The sequence below is a fragment of the Bombina bombina genome, chromosome 12 (assembly GCF_027579735.1).
Source record: "Bombina bombina isolate aBomBom1 chromosome 12, aBomBom1.pri, whole genome shotgun sequence".
NCBI classification, from domain to species: Eukaryota; Metazoa; Chordata; class Amphibia; order Anura; family Bombinatoridae; genus Bombina; species Bombina bombina.
Window position 1 is genome coordinate 28,783,104 of NC_069510.1, and position 22,832 is coordinate 28,805,935.

Genomic DNA, 22,832 nt, shown 5'->3' on the forward strand with positions numbered 1-22,832 from the left:
TCTTACATGGACTCGGGTGGAGTTTGTTCTTCCCATAATCATTTTAAAAATGAGAGTAATCTTCAATCTAGCCTGGCCTCAGTTAGCTTCAGCGGGGTTTATCAGGTTTAGGTTAGATCTTACTTCATCTGGGGGGGGGACTTGGAGTTTTCTTGGCTATGACAGAAGTAGTTAAGATAGTTCAGTGGGCTGAGACCCACAATTTCTGTCTGTTGATGACCCACTGACCAGAACGGACTTCTGAGAGGCAGTCTTCATAAGTAGGCAGACTTTTTATCCAGGGGAGTGGGAATTATGGCTGGGAGTGCTTTCCAGCCTGATTCTCGATGGGGTCAGTTGCAATTGAACTTCATGACTTCTCGTCAAAATGTCAAGCGGCTGAGATCAAGGTCAAAGATGAGATGAGGTCAAAGATCCCTCAGCCGGTTCTAATAGACGCATTGGAGTTAACTTGGAATTTCAATATGGCATATTTAATTCCTACATTTGATTTTTCTCCTGGAGCCTTGGCTCAAACTAAGCAGGACAGGGCATCGGTGGTCCTCATTTCACCGGCGTGGTCCGCAGGATTGGTATGCAGTCCCGGGAGACATGTCACATCTTCCACCTGGGAGTCTCCGCGGAGGAAGGACCTTCTATGTCAAGGACCCTTCTTTTAACCCGAAAATATTTTCCCAGAAGTTATTATTATTATTATAGCTTTATTTTGTACAAGCGTGGATTAGGAATTGGTCATTGAGACCATGAATCGGGTTCATAAGCCTGTGTCTAGAAGATCCACTCGTAACCTAACCCTATGAGTTTAGCCGATTTGCAAGGATTAAAGGGACAGTCTACTCCAGAATTTGTATTGTTTAAAAAAATAGATAATCCCTTTATTACCCATTCCCCAGTTTTGCATAACCAACACTGTTATATTAATACACTTTTTACCTCTGTGATTACCTTGTATCTACGCCTCTGCAGACCCCCCATTTCAATTATTTTAATAGACATGCATTTTAGTCAATCGGTACCCTCTCATAAGTAACTCCACGGGCATTAGCACAATGTTATTTATATGGCACACATGAACTAGCGCTGTCTATCTGTAAAAAAAAACCTGTCAAAATACACTGAAATAAGAGGCGGGCTTAGAAAATAGTATACACGCCTACCTAGGTCTAGCTTTCAACAAAGAATACCAAGAGAACAAAGTAAATTTGATGCTAAAGGTAAATTGGAAAGTTATTAAAAATTGCATGTGCTATTTGAATCATGAAAATGTAATTTTGACTAGTTTTAGTAAGTTTATGCTTTTTGTACTTGGCTAATAGCATTACAATTTGGATTGTGTTTATACAAAATATGGTTTCACATTGTATGTTTTTGTGTATCTTACTTTGTACTTCCACAATGTTCAAAGCACAAGTCTACAACGTATACTTATAAGTTGTATTTTGCTATGTAAATCAAATCTTGAACGAGGCTTAAGGAACTTATAATACAGTAGAATTGCATAATAAAATACAATGCATAACACTTACTCTGAATTTCAAATGAGCAGTAGATTTTTTTTCTAAGAAATTTCAAAATTTCTTTTAATTTCCCTGCCCCTGTATCATGTGACAGCCATCAGCGAATATATCCGATTCATATATAAACTGTGAAGTCTTGCACATACTCAATCGGAGCTGGCGCCTCAGAATGTGTGCATATAAAAAAGCTGCGCACAATTTGATAATAGAAGTAAATTGTAAAATCCACTCTATCTGTGTCATAAGACTTTTTTTAATTTTCACTTTACTGCCCTTTTATACAGTGACCTCACATTAATCGGGATGCTCTTTTCTTTAACTGACTTATTGGTGCAATCATTTTTATCTCAGGGACCTCCAGCCAACCAGGATACCAGAGAAAAAGCTGCCCAAGGAATAAAGGCGTTTGAAGAACTGGCCAATAGAAAGTGTAAGTAATTACTTGTGAGACATTAGATCAATTAATAGAATTAAAATCTGGGAAGATTCTTGTTATTTTCCAGCTGTGGTTCTGCTGCGTTGCTGGAAGGTGAAGCCACCCCGTTTGCCAATGTAGCAACCCCAATTTTGTTTGGGCCTAGAACCAGTAAAGTTTTAAGATATCAACAGCCATAAATTTGAAAAACAGTAGAAAACGATGCCCCTTGTTAGAAATGCACCCCCACATTTTTAGTTCCATAACAAGCCCTGCAAGCTATTAAGCCTGCTAGAATTTGATATAGCCGTTTTAATTTGAATAGTGTGGGTTGTCTAATTATCATCAGAGTGTACACTATAGACATTACAAGGCTAACCCTGCTACATTTATGTCCCTAATTAGATTCAGCAGATGCGATAATATAAAGTACGGCACAAAAATTCAAGGTTTTCTAATATAATGATCTCGGCTAGCCTTGCCTCCTACTGTAACAAGCCCAGCTTGGCTACTTCAATTCAGGCAAATTGTAGCTAGAATTTGGGCAAGATATGAGGTCTCGTGTTAGAAAACAAAAAAGTAATGCAAAGGGATTTATGAGAGAAAAATACATATACATGTCTAAAGATGTATATGTGTATATATATATGTGTGTGTCTAAATTTGTGTACATATGTATTTATAGAGCGATGTATACATATATATAAGTGCAACTATGTATATTATTATTGCCTTTACTGAGTTACCTATGGAAGGACGCGAAAATGCATGCACCAGTGCGCTCTGTTAAGTAGTTTTGCTACTGGAGCTCTGTTGACTAATTTGCTGTTTAATGGATGCTAAATGCTAGATTGAATGATGCATTCAAAGAAAAGATTAGTCCGAGAATAATATATAGATGTATTTTTTAAAGTTTCATTAGTTTTTTAATATTGACAAAATAAGTGTAAAGTTTTAGTGTCTATAAAACAATGGGAGCTGTCATGTTGTAACTTAGGTTACCTTCTCTGCTGTGGCCAATTAGGGACAGTTAGATTTGGTCACTAGAGTATGCAGCCAATGACTGTGTGTTATATAACAGTGTTCTGCACTTCCATTCCTAACAGCTCACAATTTCAGAATGGAATTACAGGAAAAGGCAACAAAATAAACAATGAACATATATTGCAGAGTTTTTTTTATATATAATTTTATATTACTATCTCAAAGTGTTTAATGTCCCTTTAATAACAGGTGTTAACTGTAAATAAAGTCTACCCATACCACCCACAATTCTTCCTAAAGGTGCAGATTTTGTTAGCTATCCCTTGTCTCTTTATAGGGAGAAGCAGAGATAACGAGGAGCTGAAAACCGCAGTGATCAGCGACTACTTACAGCGAAAACTCCAACCCAAACTGTTCAAGTGAGTGTTTGGACGACTTACTATTCTGTTGCGACATGTTACAGCGATGATTCTATACATCTTAAATAAGTTATCTTTTTTTTAAAGAATTTAGACCAAGGTTAAATTGTGTCTAGCTAGAGTCGTGTTTGTAATCTGACATCAAATGCTTCTCAATAGGGTGGAATATCTGAACCAGAAACTAGTAGATTCCAAAGATGAAATGGCCAAGAAGATATTGACAAAACAGATTCAAGAAACGGAGACTGAAATAGAAGACATCAAGTGAGATTGTTTTTGTGCATTTCATTCTAAAATGGTTAAAGGGACAATTACGCATAAGTCAAAATTGAACTTTTGTGATTCCGATAGTGTACAGTTCTTAAAGGGACTTGAAACCACTTTGTTTTCCTGCTATGATTCAGATCGAGCATACAATTATACAAAAGTTTCCAATTTATTAGTTAGCTATGAAAGGTATCACCTATACATTGTTTTTGTTATTGTCTTACAAAAGGATGTTTGCCAATTTACTTAGTTCTCTTGGTATCCTTTCTTGAAAGGCAGGTAAGTAGACTTAGGAGCTTGCACGTGTCTACAGCAGTTTCTCAAGAATGTTATACATTTGCGAGAGCACTAGATGGCAGAAGTGGTTCCTCCCATGCAGTGCTCCTGATATGTGCATAACTACCTAGGTATGTTCTTCAGCAAAGAATACCATGAGAATGAAGCTAATTTGATAATAGAAGTATTGCAAAAATGGTAAGCTTGGTCTGAAGCACAAAAGAAAAAAAAGGTGGTTTAATATTCTTTTAACAACAAACCTTTTATCTGTAGAAAAGCTATGTAAACAGTAGACAATATAAGTAATTAATCTCCCAGTGGGTGTATGAGGGAGAGAGAGATTTTGTATGTCAAATAGCTGCTTTTGTGTATTCACCCCCCCCCCAGCCATAATTATAATTTCAATAACAAACATAAATACTTGCAGACTCAGCCCATTGTTATGTGCATGGCCTAGGTGATGGATTAATGTAAATTAACCTGCTATCTCAAATACAGAAATAAACCTTAAGGAACAATTTCTCATAACTTTTAATAGTCTGCAGTAGGTATAACAAGTCACCAATAAGGGGAAAAATGGTTTTATAGTGCAGTGTCCCTTTAAGTCTGGGCGTGACAAATTCTCTGAGCCTCAAAACTACTGCTCTTATATATATTTTTTTAATTATTATTTTTGGATTACTTTACAGATACATGGTTATAATTTACTTTCCTTCTTAAAAAAAAAGTGTGTATCAGGCTGCTAAGGCTCATATCAATTTGTCAAACCCTTTTGACATTCAAAACTTGTCTTTGCTTAGAACTTAAAGGGACATAACAAAAACAAACACTCATATATTAGTGCATTTTATTATTGCACTATTGCTTGTATATAACTATAGGGTCGATTTACAATCTTTTAGAAGACTGTATCAAATTATTTAATCACAAAAATCCTCATAGACTTTAATGCTTTTTGTAGAAAACTCATTAGATAAACTTCTCTTAAGAATTTTAATAAACCCCTATGTATTTAACCCTGGCACAGGGATTAAAGACATAGTTAAAGTCAGCTCTAGGGTTACAATTCACTACTGGGAGCTAGCTAAATTAATTTGGTGAGCCAATTACAAGAAACATATATGTACAGCCAACAATTTCCACCTATCTCTCACAAGTGCATTGCTGCTCCTGAGCGTACCTACGTTTGTTTACTAACAAGTATAGCAAGAGAAAAAACTACATTTGATAATAGCAAGTTTAAGAGCATCTTACATGAATCATGAAAGTTTAATTTTGATTCCATTTACATGTATAGTAAATATAAATCTGCTGGAAAAAAGATAATTATAGTCATGATAGTGATGCATGCTTTAATTGTATATTTATTTATATATATATATATATAGTCCCCAAGAATGCAAGCACTCGCTGGATACAAAAAGTGCTCTAATATCACACAGGAAAAACAGTGACGTTTCAGGGATTAATCACCCCTTCATCAGACTGATCAGACTTAGTCTGATGAAGGGGTGATTGATCCCCGAAACGTCACTGTTTTTCCTGTGTGCCATTAAAGCACCTTGTGTATAAATCCAGCGAGTGCTTGCTTTCTTGGGAATTGTACTATTTCTTCTGTTATGTGTGATCAGTCCACGGGTCATCATTACTTCTGGGATATTATCTGCTCCCCTACAGGAAGTGCAAGAGGATTCACCCAGCAGAGTTGCTATATAGCTCCTCCCCTCTACGTCACCTCCAGTCATTCTCTTGCACCCAAAGACTAGATAGGAGGTGTGAGAGGACTATGGTGATTATACTTAGTTTTTAGAACTTCAATCAAAAGTTTGTTATTTTACAATAGCACCGGAGCGTGTTATTACCTCTCTGGCAGAGTTTGAAGAAGAATCTACCAGAGTTTTTCTTATGATTTTAACCGGAGTAGTTAAGATCATATTGCTGTTTCTCGGCCATCTGAGGGAGGTAAAAACTTCAGATCAGGGGACAGCGGGCAGTTGAATCTGCATTGAGGTATGTAGCAGTTTTTATTTTCTGAATGGAATTGATGAAAAAATCCTGCCATACCGTTATAATGAACATGTATGTATGCTCTACACTTTAGTATTCTGGGGATGGTATTTCACCGGAATTACTCTGTAAAGTACATTAAACCTTTTATTAGGTATTTTTCATGTTAAACGTTTTTGCTGGAATGTAGAATCGTTTGCATTAATGAGGTACTGAGTGAATAAATATTTGGGCATTATTTTTCCACTTGGCAGTTTGCTTGTTTTAATTATGACAGTTTCGTTTCTCTCTCACTGCTGTGTGTGAGAGGGAGGGGCCGTTTTTGGCGCTCTTTGCTACGCATCAAAAATTTCCAGTCAGTTACTCTTGTATTTTCTGCATGATCCGGTTCATCTCTAACAGAACTCAGGGGTCTTCAAACTTCTTTGAAGGGAGGTAGATTCTCTCAGCAGAGCTGTGAGACTTATATAGTGACTGTGATTTAAAACGTTGCTCTGTAATTTTTATGTTTAAAATTTAATTAGTGTTATTTTACTAATGGGAACAAACCTTTGCTAAAAAGTTGTGTTGTTTGTAAAGAGTGATGCTATAACTGTTTTTCAGTTCATTATTTCAACTGTCATTTAATCGTTTAGTGCTTCTTGAGGCACAGTACGTTTTTGTTAAATAAAATTGTAACCGAGTTGCATGTTTATTGCTAGTGTGTTAAACATGTCTGATTCAGAGGAAGATACCTGTGTCATTTGTTCCAATGCCAAGGTGGAGCCCAATAGAAATTTATGTACTAACTGTATTGATGCTACTTTAAATAAAAGCCAATCTGTACAAATTGAACAAATTTCACCAAACAGCGAGGGGAGAGTTATGCCGACTAACTCGCCTCACGTGTCAGTACCTGCATCTCCCGCCCGGGAGGTGCGTAATATTATGGCGCCTAGTACATCTGGGCAGCCATTACAGATAACATTACAAGATATGGCTACTGTTATGACTGAAGTTTTGGCTAAATTACCAGAACTAAGAGGCAAGCGTGATCACTCTGGGGTGAGAACAGAGTGCGCTGATAATTCTAGGGCCATGTCTGATACTGCGTCACAGCTTGCAGAGCATGAGGACGGAGAGCTTCATTCTGTGGGTGACGGTTCTGATCCAAACAGATTGGATTCAGATATTTCAAATTTTAAATTTAAATTGGAAAACCTCCGTGTATTACTAGGGGAGGTCTTAGCAGCTCTTAACGATTGTAACACTGTTGCAATACCAGAGAAAATGTGTAGGTTGGATAAATACTTTGCGGTACCGGCGAGTACTGACGTTTTTCCTATACCTAAGAGATTAACTGAAATTGTTACTAAGGAGTGGGATAGACCCGGTGTGCCGTTCTCACCCCCTCCAATATTTAGAAAGATGTTTCCAATAGACGCCACCACACGGGACTTATGGCAAACGGTCCCTAAGGTGGAGGGAGCAGTTTCTACTTTAGCTAAGCGTACCACTATCCCGGTGGAGGATAGCTGTGCTTTTTCAGATCCTATGGATAAAAAATTAGAGGGTTACCTTAAGAAAATGTTTGTTCAACAAGGTTTTATATTGCAACCCCTTGCATGCATCGCACCGATTACGGCTGCGGCAGCATTTTGGATTGAGTCTCTGGAAGAGAACCTTAGTTCAGCTACGCTGGACGACATTACGGACAGGCTTAGAGTCCTTAAACTAGCTAATTCATTCATTTCGGAGGCCGTAGTACATTTAACCAAACTTACGGCTAAGAATTCAGGATTCGCCATTCAGGCACGTAGGGCGCTGTGGCTAAAATCCTGGTCGGCTGATGTAACTTCTAAGTCCAAATTACTTAATATACCTTTCAAGGGGCAAACTTTATTTGGGCCCGGTTTGAAAGAAATTATTGCTGACATTACAGGAGGTAAGGGCCACGCTCTACCTCAAGACAAAGCCAAAGCTAAGGCTAGACAGTCTAATTTTCGTCCCTTTCGGAATTTCAAAACAGGAACAGCATCAACTTCCACTGCACCAAAACAGGAAGGAGCTGTTGCTCGTTACAGACAAGGCTGGAAACCTAACCAGTCCTGGAATAAGGGCAAGCAGGCCAGGAAACCTGCTGCTGCCCCTAAGACAGCATGAACCGAGGGCCCCCGATCCGGGACCGGATCTAGTGGGGGGCAGACTCTCTCTCTTCGCCCAGGCTTGGGCAAGAGATGTCCAGGATCCCTGGGCGCTAGAGATCATATCTCAGGGATACCTTCTAGACTTCAAATTCTCTCCCCCAAGAGGGAGATTTCATCTGTCAAGGTTGTCAACAAACCAAATAAAGAAAGACGCGTTTCTACGCTGTGTACAAGATCTATTATTAATGGGAGTGATCCATCCGGTTCCGCGGTCGGAACAAGGACAAGGGTTTTACTCAAACCTGTTTGTGGTTCCCAAAAAAGAGGGAACTTTCAGGCCAATCTTGGATTTAAAGATCCTAAACAAATTCCTAAGAGTTCCATCGTTCAAAATGGAAACTATTCGGACAATCTTACCCATGATCCAAGAGGGTCAGTACATGACCACAGTGGATTTAAAGGATGCTTACCTTCACATACCGATTCACAAAGATCATTACCGGTATCTAAGGTTTGCCTTCTTAAACAGGCATTACCAGTTTGTAGCCCTTCCATTCGGATTGGCTACGGCTCCAAGAATCTTCACAAAGGTTCTGGGTGCCCTTCTGGCGGTACTAAGACCGCGAGGAATTTCGGTAGCTCCGTACCTAGACGACATTCTGATACAAGCTTCAAGCTTTCAAACTGCCAAGTCTCATACAGAGTTAGTTCTGGCATTTCTAAGGTCGCATGGATGGAAAGTGAACGAAAAGAAGAGTTCTCTCTTTCCTCTCACAAGAGTTCCATTCTTGGGGACTCTTATAGATTCTGTAGAAATGAAGATTTATCTGACAGAAGACAGATTAACAAAGCTTCTAAATGCATGCCGTGTCCTTCATTCCATTCAACTCCCGTCAGTAGCTCAATGCATGGAGGTGATCGGCTTAATGGTAGCAGCAATGGACATAGTACCCTTTGCACGCCTACATCTCAGACCGCTGCAATTGTGCATGCTGAGTCAGTGGAATGGGGATTACTCAGATTTGTCCCCCACTCTGAATCTGGATCAAGAGACCAGAAACTCTCTTCTATGGTGGCTTTCTCGGCCACATCTGTCCAGGGGGATGCCATTCAGCAGGCCGGACTGGACAATTGTAACAACAGACGCCAGCCTACTAGGTTGGGGCGCTGTCTGGAATTCTCTGAAGGCTCAGGGACAATGGAGTCAGGAGGAAAGTCTCCTGCCAATAAACATTCTGGAATTGAGAGCAGTTCTCAATGCCCTTCTAGCTTGGCCCCAGTTAAAAACTCGGGGGTTCATCAGGTTTCAGTCGGACAACATCACGACTGTAGCTTACATCAACCATCAGGGAGGGACAAGAAGCTCCCTAGCAATGATGGAAGTATCAAAGATATTTCGCTGGGCAGAGTCTCACTCTTGCCACCTGTCAGCAATCCACATCCCGGGAGTAGAGAACTGGGAGGCGGATTTCTTGAGTCGCCAGACTTTTCATCCGGGGGAGTGGGAACTTCATCCGGAGGTCTTTGCCCAAATACTTCGACGTTGGGGCAAACCAGATATAGATCTCATGGCGTCTCGCCAGAACGCCAAACTTCCTCGCTACGGATCCAGATCCAGGGATCCGGGAGCGGTTCTGATAGATGCTTTGACAGCACCTTGGAACTTCAGGATGGCTTATGTGTTTCCACCCTTCCCGCTGCTTCCTCGATTGATTGCCAAAATCAAACAGGAGAGAGCATCAGTGATTCTAATAGCACCTGCATGGCCACGCAGGACTTGGTATGCAGATCTAGTGGACATGTCATCCTGTCCGCCTTGGTCTCTACCTCTAAGACAGGACCTTCTGATACAGGGTCCATTCAAACATCAAAATCTAACTTCTCTGAAGCTGACTGCTTGGAAATTGAACGCTTGATTTTATCAAAACGTGGTTTTTCTGAGTCGGTTATTGATACCCTGATACAGGCTAGGAAGCCTGTTACCAGAAAGATTTACCATAAAATATGGCGTAAATACCTATACTGGTGTGAATCCAAAGATTACTCCTGGAGTAAGGTTAGGATTCCTAGGATATTGTCCTTTCTACAAGAAGGTTTAGAAAAGGGTTTATCGGCTAGCTCATTAAAGGGACAGATCTCAGCTCTGTCCATCTTGTTACACAAGCGTCTGTCAGAAAATCCAGACGTCCAGGCATTTTGTCAGGCTTTAGCTAGGATCAAGCCTGTGTTTAAAACTGTTGCTCCGCCATGGAGTTTAAACTTAGTTCTTAACGTTTTACAGGGTGTTCCGTTCGAACCCCTTCATTCCATTGATATAAAATTGTTATCTTGGAAAGTTCTATTTTTAATGGCTATTTCCTCGGCTCGGAGAGTCTCTGAATTATCAGCCTTACATTGTGATTCTCCTTATCTGATCTTTCACTCAGACAAGGTAGTTCTGCGTACTAAACCTGGGTTCTTACCTAAGGTAGTCACTAACAGGAATATCAATCAAGAGATTGTTGTTCCATCCTTGTGTCCAAATCCTTCTTCAAAGAAGGAACGTCTTCTACACAATCTGGATGTAGTTCGTGCCCTCAAGTTCTACTTGCAGGCAACTAAGGATTTTCGACAAACGTCTTCCCTGTTTGTCGTGTACTCTGGTCAGAGGAGAGGTCATAAGGCTTCGGCTACCTCTCTCTCCTTCTGGCTTCGTAGCATAATTCGTTTAGCCTATGAGACTGCTGGACAGCAGCCTCCTGAAAGAATTACAGCTCATTCTACTAGAGCTGTGGCTTCCACTTGGGCCTTTAAGAATGAGGCCTCTGTTGAACAGATTTGCAAGGCTGCAACTTGGTCTTCGCTTCATACTTTTTCCAAATTTTACAAATTTGACACTTTTGCTTCTTCGGAGGCTATTTTTGGGAGAAAGGTTCTTCAGGCAGTGGTTCCTTCTGTATAATGAGCCTGCCTATCCCTCCCGTCATCCGTGTACTTTTGCTTTGGTATTGGTATCCCAGAAGTAATGATGACCCGTGGACTGATCACACATAACAGAAGAAAACATAATTTATGCTTACCTGATAAATTCCTTTCTTCTGTTGTGTGATCAGTCCACGGCCCGCCCTGTTTTTTAAGGCAGGTAAATATTTTTTAAATTATAATCCAGTCACCACTACACCCTTGGCTTCTCCTTTCTCGTTGGTCTTTGGTCGAATGACTGGAGGTGACGTAGAGGGGAGGAGCTATATAGCAACTCTGCTGGGTGAATCCTCTTGCACTTCCTGTAGGGGAGCAGATAATATCCCAGAAGTAATGATGACCCGTGGACTGATCACACAACAGAAGAAAGGAATTTATCAGGTAAGCATAAATTATGTTTTTTTGCTTGCACCCTGGTAGCTGAATTTAGAGGTGGGAGTGCGCTCTCTTGTGGATTATATATATATATATATATATATATATATATATATATACTAACACTTTCAGAGCAGATAAAACAAAACAAGATAAAAAAGTAATATTACATACAGTATTTATGTTTTGTGTGCATTCTTGTGATTCAGCCATCTTCCAGAGGAATCTTTGTTGGGGGAAAGATTAACCGATCACGACTGGGACAAAATATCCAAAATCAACGTAAGTGTTAATATATCCATTTTTATTAAGTACAGGTCAAACGCAAAAAATCATCATATTCAATAACATCAAAACTTCCATGTCATAAAAAAAACACTCTTAACCAGATTTGGCTGCCAGAGAAGACTGCTGTCATTAAAAGGGCTAGATTCTTTATAATAATATATTCCAGAATAAATATCACTTAACTTTAATCTGATTCTACCTTTAAAGGGACATAAACCACAAAAAATGTATTTTATGATTTAGACAGAGCATACAATTTTAAACAACTTTCCAATTATTATTTAATTTGCTTCCTTCTCTTGTTATCATTTGCTGAAAGGTTTATATAGGAAAGCTCAGAAACAGCAAAGAACCTAGGTTCTAGCTGCTGATTGGTGGCTGCATATATATATATATATATATATATATATATATATATATATATATACCAATTGTCATTGGCTCACACGTGTTCAGTCAGCAACCAGTAGTGCATTGCTGCTCATTCAACAAAGCATACCAAAAGAACAAAGAGAAATTGATAATAGGAGAAAATTATAAACTTGCTTAAAATTGCCTGCTCTACCTGAATCATGAAAGAAAAAATTTGGGTTTCATATCCCATTAATATATTAATTTTCTGTAATAATGCTCAGCCTAGCAGGAAACTGCCTGTGATTGGCTAGCACATGCAACTGCTGCACCTCAACTGTGGTGTCCTGCTTGGTCGCTGCAATGCTTGAAACTCCAGAGTGGGGCATTAATTATGTGTTAACCCAATCCATTACACATAACAAGCTAGTGTGAGTAAAGCACAAATTACATTATTTAAAGGGCCATAATACCCAAATGTTTAAACACTTGAAAGTGATGCAGCATAGCTGTAAAAAGCTGACTAGAAAATATCACCTGAACATCTCTATGTAAAAAAGAAAGATATTTTACCTCAAAAGTTCCTCAGTAGCCACCTCCCATTGTAAATGTTTTCTAAGCAGCATATTAGTGTGTCTGTCCTGGGACATCTTAGGGGATGAGCATCGTGAACTCTCATATTATTTCACCAATCAGGTAAAGGAAATCTTACTATGAAATCTCATGAGAGATAAGTCAAATCTCATGAGATCACAGTAAGAGTTCATGACCTCAGCACTGCTGATGCTGATTGGCTGCTGTTCATTTCTTCATTTTTTTAAATGTTTTTACCTGCAGCTGGGAGCAGCTGAGTATAACATTTTACACAGAATTTACTCTGCTGAGCTGAGGAGATTGTGAGGTAAAATATCTTCCTTTTTTACATAGAGATGCTCAGGTGATATTTTCCTGTCAGCTTTTTACAGTTATACTGCATCAGTTTCAAGTGATTTAGCATATGAGTATTATGTCCCTTTAAATAAAAAAAATGAGAGCATGCAATTGTTGCATTACAATGTGTATTTAAGTTAGCTTAATGAGAGGCCATTATAATAAAACATTACATTCTCTAACTCGTTACACCAAGACTATCAATCTTGTACATCGCCTCAAATGGTTAAATATATAGACGTACTACTTGGCAGGTCCCGAGCGGAAACTGCCGCTGACCCAATCAGCAGCACTGATCGCTCAGCAGATTCTTGCGTTTAATTCCAACACCAGATGTATTAGAGCTCTAAATATTTTGGTAACTAAAGATATTTGGAGTTGCACTTCTGCTCCAATAGTGTCAGAACTATACAAAGTCAAGAAATGGAGTGTAAATGTGTTATTCTTTTGTGCAACAAATAACAAAACCTGAAACAATTCACATGTATAATAAACATTTTATATTACAATTTCTCTTTAGTACAGCCTGACACTCCTCATCATTCCCAACAGGAAACTGGAGTTTTAACAGAGAAAAATAAATTTGTCCATTTACACACAAAAAAATCATTCACGTTTTTTTGTCTTGCTATTATCATAACTGTTTCTTTTTAATTGTTTTGCCATCCTATATAATTATTGTGTGTTTTTAATTCATGTTTACAATGTGAAGAGAAGATTGTGTTCAACTATATACCTAAACTATGGTTTTATTGCACCGTGGCGATCGCCAGCCCTTGTTTTACGTTTTCTGCGAATTTTCACAGTTTGAAGGCGTTCACAGTGCAGAAAAATTGAAGATGATTTGGCAGAACCGTGAGCATCCACACATAAGCAAGGTGGAGTGGGCAGAGGAAGAGATTGATAAACTGCAGAAAATTTCTTTGAAACATAACTACGTCAACTGGCAAGCAATCGCTGATGAGCTAGGGGTGAGTGTGCTTCAGACCGATCAGGGATTCTTCTTATTATTAACATAAATAAAAATATATATTAAGAAAGAAAAAAAAAATCAATAATAACAAAATTGAGCTAAAAACCTAAAAATCCGGGCCTTAATAACAACTCTAGTCCTCTCCTGCTATAGCTGAAAAAAAATATGAATGGGATGGACAGGTCAGAAGTTTCACCAGCTGGTGCACTATGCTATGTTGGTTTACAAAAAAAAAAGGATTTTATTTTAAGAATTTAAGAGAGCGCTTGGAAGCTTAAGATATCTATAAAAATGTTAATTTAATTATATATACCATATAGTTAAACATACAGAATGAGACGTCTCCCTAAAAACACATTTATACACAATAAAATATTGTAGGGCACAATCGGCTAGATTACAAGTTATGGCGTTATGGCTGCTTGCTAATTTAGTGTACGTTATTTTCATCGCTCACCTTTCTTAGCGATGCTATTACAGGTTTGAAAAAACCCAGCTTACGCGGGCAATATGGTGGCGTTGAGCTCCATGCTTCACTCAAATACAAGCGCTGCTTTTACGTGCTCGTGCACGATTTCCCCATAGACATAAATGGGGAGAGCCGGCAAAAAAAAGCCTAACACCTGCAATCGCGGAAACAAAAGCTCTGTAACGCAGCCCCATTGATGTCTATGGGGAAAGAAAAAGTTACGTTTAAACCTAACACCCTAACATAAAAACCACGTCTAAACACCCCTAATCTGCTGCCCCTGACATCGCCGCAACCTACATAATGTTATTAACCCCTAATCTGCAGCCCTTAACATCGCAGCCACCTAAATAAAACTATTAACCCCTAATCTGCCACTCCCGATATCGCCGCCACCTACATACAGTTAACCCCTAATCTGCTGCCCCTAACATCGCCACCACCTAAATACACTTATTAACCCCTAATCTGCCGCCCTTAACATCGCCACCACCTACATTAGTTATTAACCCCTAATATGCCGCCCTCAGTGTCGCCGCCACTATGCTAAAGTTATTAACCCCTAAACCTCTGGCCTCCAACATCACTAACACTAAATAAATATTAATCCCTAAACCTAACCCTAACGTAACCCTAAGCATAACCCTAACGTAACCATAAGTCGTCGGCCTAGAAGGATGTTCCGCACCGGAGGTCTTCAAGATGGAGCCGGTCTCGTCAGATGGATGAAGATAGACGATGCCGCTTGGATGAAGCCTTCTCCGGTCCGGATGTCCTCTTCTGCCTGGATAGGATGAAGACTTCTGCCGGTCTGGATGTCCTCTTCTGGCCCATCGGATGAAGACTTCTGGACGGATCGGATGACCACTGGTGCCCGGCTGGGTGAAGACGGCTCAAGGTAGGGTGATCTTCAATGGGGTAGTGTTAGTTTTTTTTAAGGGGGTATTGGGTGGGTTTTAGAGTAGGGCTGTGTGGGTGGTGGGTTGTAATGTTGGGGGGGTATTGTATTCTTTTTTTTTTTACAGGTAAAAGAGCTGATTACTTTGGGGCAATGCCCTGCAAAAGGCCCTTTTAAGGGCTATTTGTAATTTAGTATAGGGTAGGGCTTTTTGTTATTTTGGGGGGCTTTTTTATTTTATTAGGGGGCTTAGATTAGGTGTAATTAGTTTAAACTTCTTGTAATTTTTTATTTTCTGTAATTTAATGTTTATTTTTTTTAGTAATATAGTGGGGGTTTTTCCCCGTAATTTAGTTTATTGAATTTAATTGTAATTAATTGTAGGTAGTTTTATGTAATTAATTTAATGATAGTGTAGTGTTAGGTGTAATTGTAACTTAGGTTAGGATTTATTTTACAGGTAAATTTGTACTTATTTTAGCTAGGTAGTTATTAAATAGTTAATAACTATTTAATAACTATTGTACCTAGTTAAAATAAATACAAAGTTGCCAGTAAAATAAAAATAAATCATAAGATAGCTACAATGTAACTATTAGTTATATTGTAGCTATCTTATGGTTTATTTTACAGTAAGTATTTAGTTTTAAATAGGAATAATTTATTTAATTGTAGTTATTTTATTTAGATGTATTTAAATTATATTTAAATTAGGGGGGTGTTAGGGTTAGACTTAGGTTTAGGGGTTAATAACTTTATTATAGTAGCGGCGACGTTGGTGGTGGCAGATTAGGGGTTAATAAATGTAAGTAGGTGTTGGCGATGTTAGGGGCAGCAGATTAGGGGTTAATAATATAATGTAGGTGGCGGCGGTGTCCGGAGCGGCAGATTAGGGGTTAATAATATAATGCAGGTGGCGAGAATGTCGGGGGTGGCAGATTAGGGGTTAATAAGTGTAAGGTATGGGGTGTTTAGACTCGGGCTTCATGTTAGGGTGTTAGGTGTAGACTTAGAAAGTATTTTCCTATTGGAAACAATGGGGCTGCGTTAGGAGCTGAACACTGCTTTTTTGCAAGCGTTAGTTTTTTTTCTGCCGTCTCAGCCCCATTGTTTCCTATGGGGAGATCGTGCACAAGCACGTTTTAGCCAGCTTACCGCTACCGTAAGCAACGCTGGTATTACAGTGAGAAGTGGCGCTAAATTTGCTCAACGCTCACTTTTCTGAGGCTAACGGAGCCATTCATAAAACTTGTAATACCAGCGTTGTTTAAAGTGAGCGCTGGAAAAAAAGGCTTGTTAGCAACGCAAGTCTTTACCGACAAAACTCGTAATCTAGCCGAATGTGAACCAGTGTGCATAAAAATGTGTATTGACTGTAATGGTGTCAGGGTTTTTTCCCTGCTCTGTTTGCCATGTGCTGCTGGCAGCCATTTTACTCACCTCTCTTGCTGACTCTGGTGCATACTGTGTGATGCTGCTCATTTCCTGCACTTCCTTTTATGACCAGACTGGTGTACATCATCAGTGTGAGACAGGATGTAGTCTCAGAATTGTGATGTCATCACTTATTATTTAAAGGGCCTCTGTTCAGTATGCTTTGCCCTTGCGTTGTCTCAGACCTGTTTGTGAGAGCTCCTGTGTATTACCTGGCTGTCTGATGTCCCTCCTGGTTCCTAATCCCTGACTTGTTCCTGACTCTGCTGTTCTCCATGTTCCTGATTCTGGCTCGTCTGACTATTCGCTTTGGCTCCTGACTCGGCTCGTCTGACTACCAGCTCTGGTTTTGATTCCTGGCTTGCTATTTGTCTTGTGGACTTTTTATTATTTTTTGCTATTAATAAAGGTGTGATTATTTTTGCATTTCTTGTCTCAGTCTGATTCCTGACAAATGGTAGACTATATGCTTGTGAATACATAGTGAACTGTTCTAATTTTCTTTCAGACCAACCGTACCGCATTCCAGTGTCTACAGAAATTCCAGCAACACAATAAAGAGTTCAAGAAGAAGGAGTTTACCAAGGATGAAGATGAAATGCTGACACATTTAGTCCAGCAAATGCGTGTCGGGAACCACATACCCTACCAGAAAAGTAAGGGAATATTTTATCTGTAAAAGCTATTTTGCCAATACTTACAAGGAATTCCTTATTACAGCTCATTTACTAGTTTTCATGAACGTTATATGAACGTTAATGTTCCCTATAATTACATACAGAGTCTTGTGTTGTATTTTTTTATTTTTTCAGTAATTAATTTCTGTTTTTTTCCCTTCATCTTCATCTTTTATCTGTGTCTTCCATCCCCGGAATTACAGAGAAAAAAGAAAAAGCAATAAAGTGCAGTTATCAAATTTATATCAACAGCTTATAATTACTTTAAAGGGACATGAAACCACATTTTTTTTCTTTAATGATTCAGATAGAGCATGTGGTTTTAAACAACTTTTCAATTTACTTCTTTTATCAAATTTTGCTTTATTTTCTTAGTATATTTTATTGAAAGAGCAGCAATGTACGACTGGGACCTAGCTGAACACATCTATTGAACCAATGAAAAGAAGCATTTATGTGCGGCCACCAATCAGCAGCTAGCTCCCAGCAATGCACTCCTGCTTCTAAGTAGGTATGCTTTTCAACTAAGGATACAAAGAGATTGTAGATAATTAGAAATTAGATACTATAAATAGATTGGAAAGTTGTTTAAAATCACACACTCTGTCTGATTTATTAGAGAAAACAATTTGGGTTTCGTGTCTCTTTAATCAATATCACTTTTGTATTTAACAATATATGTCAAAGACTATAACCTCAATTAATTATGGACTCCTGTTCTCATTTTAACATTTAATCTACAATATAAGCTTATTGTTTTTATTTATATATATATATATACAAGTTATAACACAAGCACTCACTGGACTTGATACAGGTGAAATAAAAAGTGTTTTATTCCATATAAACCAGTGACGTTTTGTGGTGTTCACCCCTTCATCAGACCAACGGTTGGTCTGATGAAGGGGTAAACACCTCGAAACGTCACTGGTTTATATGGAGTAAAACGCTTTTTATTTCACCTGTATCAAGTCCAGTGAGTGCTTGTGTTATAACTTGGATATTTGAACTTTCTATAGCACCCTGGCAGAATTGAATTATTTCTCTTTTTCTCTTTCTCTCTCTCTTTTTCTCTCTTTCTTTCTCTCTCTCTCTCTCTCTTTCTCCTACGTCTTTCACCCAGTTTTCCTCTTAAACATAGTAACATATATTTTTTAGTATCCTACTTCATGGAAGGCAGAGACGGCATGCAGCTCCTTTATCGGTGGTCGAAAAGTCTAGATCCCAACCTCAAGAGAGGCTTTTGGTCTCCAAGTGAAGATGAGGTAAGGGCCTTTTTATATAATGACAATATAGCAAACTTATAACCAACATTTAGAGCTACACACTGGCCAAGATATAAGGATCTCACTGTAAAACCGCTAGTGGCAGAGCACAGGTGAAGAGATTTTATCATTTGGCTAAGAGATTATTTTAAAATGAATTGCAGAGAAAAAGATTTTCCTGTGTTGAGCACTACATTTTGTTTAGTTATGCTTTTTCATGTCTCTCCCCACTAGTAAAGCAGTAAGATTGGTCCTTGTCACCCAGTGAGTAATATGTTCATATGGATGCCGTGTGCACAAACACTATCTTCTCTTCAACTCAAAGACACTGTAGTGGGAAAAAGAAGTACAGTATTTGAAAAAAAGAATGAATTAAATTGTATTTCTCTTGTAAGGCGTATCCAGTCCACGGATTCATCCATTACTTGTGGGATATTCTCCTTCCCAACAGGAAGCTGCAAGAGGATCACCCACAGCAGAGCTGTCTATATAGCTCCTCCCCTAACTGCCACCTCCCAGTCATTCTCTTGCAGCTCTCGGCAAGGGAAGTTTAAGAGAGATGTGGTGCATTAGTGTAGTTTATATTCAATCAAAAGTTTGTTATTTTTAAACGGTGCCGGCGTTGTACTGTTTTTTTACCTCAGGCAGAAATTAGAAGATGAATTTGCCTGAGGATTTAGATGATCTTAGCAGGTTGTAACTAAGATCCACTGCTGTTCTCACACATATCTGAAGAGTATGGGAAAACTTCAGCTGGGGGAACGGCCTGCAGAATTAACTGCTCTGAGGTATGTTCAGTATATTTTTTCTAGAGGATGATAAGAACTAGAAAATGCTGACAGTGCCTGATATAGTTAAGGTAAGCCTGATTGCAGTGATTTAATAAACGACTGGCATCATGCTTGCAGTAAAGGGTAATTTTCATATTACTGTCTATTATGGCTTAGTATGTAAAACGTTTGCATATATATTAAGAACGTTTTTTACTGAGGTGATAAATCTTTATTTGGGGCCTAGTTTTCCAAATGGCTGTTAATTTACTCCTAGGAATAGTTTTTTAAGGCCCTCTGACTTTGAGTGCATGGTGGGAGGGGCCTATTTTCGCGCTCTAATTGGGCAGTTGTTTTTACATTCTGAGACATCCAGCTTCCCTGAAGGAGTCCCCTGACATATTGGACCTCTGTAAAGGGTTTTTGTGCCTACAAAAGTCGTTTTATGGGAAGGTAGGAGCCACAGTAGAGCTGTGGCAGTTTGCTTGTGACTGTTATAACGGTTTTTACAGTTTTTTGCTTCGTTTTTGAAATTGAGGGGTTAATCATCCATTTGCAAGTGGGTGCAATGCTATTTTAGTCTATTATATACACTGTAAAAATTTCATAGAGTTAACTGCTTTTTTCACTGTTTTGCAGTTTTTGTGTTTGTTTTTTTCCCTTAAAGGCACAGTACCGTTTTTTATATTCTGCTTTTTCACATTAATTAAAGTGTTTTCAAAGCTTGCTGGTCTCACTGCTAGTCTGTTAAACATGTCTGACATAGAGGAAACTCCTTGTTCATTATGTTTAGAAGCCATTGTGGAACCCCCTCTTAGAATGTGTACCAAATGCACTGATCTTACTATAAGTTATAAAGACCATATTCTGGCTTTAAAAGATTTATCACCAGAGGAAATTGACAAGGGGGAAGTTATGCCGACTAACTCTCCCCACGTGTCTGAGCCTATAACTCCCACTCAAGGGGCGCCAAGTACATCTAGCGCGCCCATTGCGTATACTTTACAAGACATGGCGGCAGTTATGAATCATACTCTTACAGAAGTATTGTCCAAACTGCCAGGGTTACAAGGAAAGCGAGACAGCTCTGGGGTTAGAACAAATACAGAGCTCTCTGACGCTTTAGTAGCTATGTCCGATATACCCTCACAATGTGCAGAAGCCGAAGAAGGAGAGCTTCTATCTGTGGGTGATTTTTCTGACTCAGGGAAGACACTTAAACCTGATTCTGATATGTCTACATTTAAATTTAAGCTTGAACACCTCCGCATGTTGCTCAGGGAGGTTTTAGCAACTCTGGATGACTGTGACACCATTGTGGTCCCAGAGAAATTGTGTAGATTGGATAAATACTACGCAGTGCCTGTTTACACTGATGTTTTTCCAATACCTAAGAGGTTTTCAGAAATTATTACTAAGGAATGGGATAGACCATGTGTACCGTTCTCTCCCCCTCCTGTTTTTAAAAAAATGTTTCCCATAGATGCTGCTACAAGGGACTTGTGGCCAACGGTCCCTAAGGTGGAGGGAGCAGTCTCTACTCTAGCGAAGCGTACAACTATCCCTGTCGAGGACAGTTGTGCTTTTCTAGATCCAATGGACAAAAAATTAGAGGGTTACCTTAAGAAAATTTTTATTCAACAAGGTTTTATTCTCCAGCCCCTTGCATGCATTGCCCCTGTCACTGCTGCTGCGGCCTTCTGGTTTGAGTCTCTAGAAGAGGCTCTACAGGTAGAAACCCCATTGGATGATATCCTTGACAAGCTTAAAGCTCTTAAGCTAGCCAATTCATTTGTTTCTGACGCCGTTGTTCATTTAACCAAACTAACGGCTAGGTTTTGCTATTCAGGCGCGTAGGGCGCTATGGCTTAAATCCTGGTCAGCTGACGTTACTTCAAAGTCTAAGCTTCTCAACATTCCCTTCAAGGGGCAGACCCTATTCGGGCCTGGACTGAAGGAGATCATTTCTGATATTACTGGAGGAAAAGGTCACGCCCTTCCTCAGGATAGGTCCAACAAATTAAGGACCAAACAGCCTAATTTTCGTGCCTTTCGAAACTTCAAGAGTGGCGCAGCTTCAACTTCCTCTAATACAAAACAAGAGGGAAATTTTGCCCAGTCCAAGCCGGTCGGGAGACCTAACCAGGCTTGGAACAAAGGAAAACAGGCCAAAAAGCCTGCTGCTGCCTCTAAGACAGCATGAAAGATCAGCCCCCGATCCGGTAACGGATATAGTAGGGGGCAGACTTTCTCTCTTCGCCCAGGCTTGGGCAAGAGATGTCCAGGATCCCTGGGCGTTGGAAATTGTATCCCAGGGATATCTTCTGGACTTCAAAGCTTCTTCCCCAAAAGGAAGATTTCATCTCTCACAATTATCTGCAAACCAGATAAAGAGAGAGGCATTCTTACATTGTGTTCAAGACCTCCTAGTTATGGGAGTGATCCACCCAGTTCCAAAGTTCCCAAGAAAGAGGGAACCTTCAGACCAATCTTAGATCTCAAGATCCTAAACAAATTTCTCAGAGTCCCATCCTTCAAGATGGAGACTATTCGAACCATCCTACCTATGATCCAGGAGGGTCCATATATGACTACCGTGGACTTAAAGGATGCTTATCTGCACATTCCGATACACAGAGATCATCATCGGTTTCTCAGGTTCGCCTTCCTAGACAGGCATTACCAGTTTGTGGCTCTTCCCTTTGGGTTAGCTACGGCACCAAGAATCTTTACGAAGGTTCTGGGGTCACTCCTAGCGGTCCTAAGGCCGTGGGGTATAGCAGTAGCCCCTTACCTAGGCGACATTCTAATACAGGCGTCGAATTTTCAAATCGCCAGGTCCCATACAGACATTGTTCTGGCATTCCTGAGGTCGCATGGGTGGAAAGTGAACGAAGAAAAGAGTTCTCTATCCCCTCTCACAAGAGTTTCCTTCCTAGGAACTCTGATAGATTCTGTAGAAATGAAGATTTATCTGACTGAGGCCAGGTTGTCAAAACTTCTAAATTCCTGCCGTGTTCTTTATTCTACTTCTCGCCCTTCAGTGGCTCAGTGTATGGAAGTAATCGGCTTAATGGTAGCGGCAATGGACATAGTGCCGTTTGCCCGCCTACATCTCAGACCGCTGCAACTCTGCATGCTGAGTCAGTGGAATGGGGATTACACAGATTTGCCCCCTCTACTAAATCTGGATCAAGAGACCAGGGATTCTCTTCTCTGGTGGCTATCTCGGGTCCATCTGTCGGCCAGATTGGACAATAATAACGACAGATGCCAGCCTTCTGGGCTGGGGTGCAGTCTGAAACTCCCTGAAGGCTCAGGGCTTGTGGACTCAGGAGGAGACACTCCTTCCGATAAACATTCTGGAACTAAGAGCGATATTCAATGCTCTTCAGGCTTGGCCTCAGCTAGCTGCGGTCCGGTTCATCAG

The 22,832-nt window shown here is 39.7% G+C and overlaps 1 protein-coding gene across 1 annotated transcript in view; it reads left to right on the forward strand.

The window, feature by feature from the left end:
- Positions 1 to 22,832, forward strand: part of SNAPC4 (small nuclear RNA activating complex polypeptide 4) — a 221,792-nt gene that overhangs the window by 38,224 nt on the left and 160,736 nt on the right. The window contains exons 6-12 of the mRNA XM_053695908.1: positions 1,869 to 1,947; positions 3,254 to 3,335; positions 3,495 to 3,599; positions 11,557 to 11,629; positions 13,723 to 13,887; positions 17,199 to 17,346; positions 18,526 to 18,632. Of these exons, the coding sequence (XP_053551883.1) occupies positions 1,869 to 1,947; positions 3,254 to 3,335; positions 3,495 to 3,599; positions 11,557 to 11,629; positions 13,723 to 13,887; positions 17,199 to 17,346; positions 18,526 to 18,632 (759 nt within the window). The remainder of the gene's footprint in view (positions 1 to 1,868; positions 1,948 to 3,253; positions 3,336 to 3,494; positions 3,600 to 11,556; positions 11,630 to 13,722; positions 13,888 to 17,198; positions 17,347 to 18,525; positions 18,633 to 22,832) is intronic.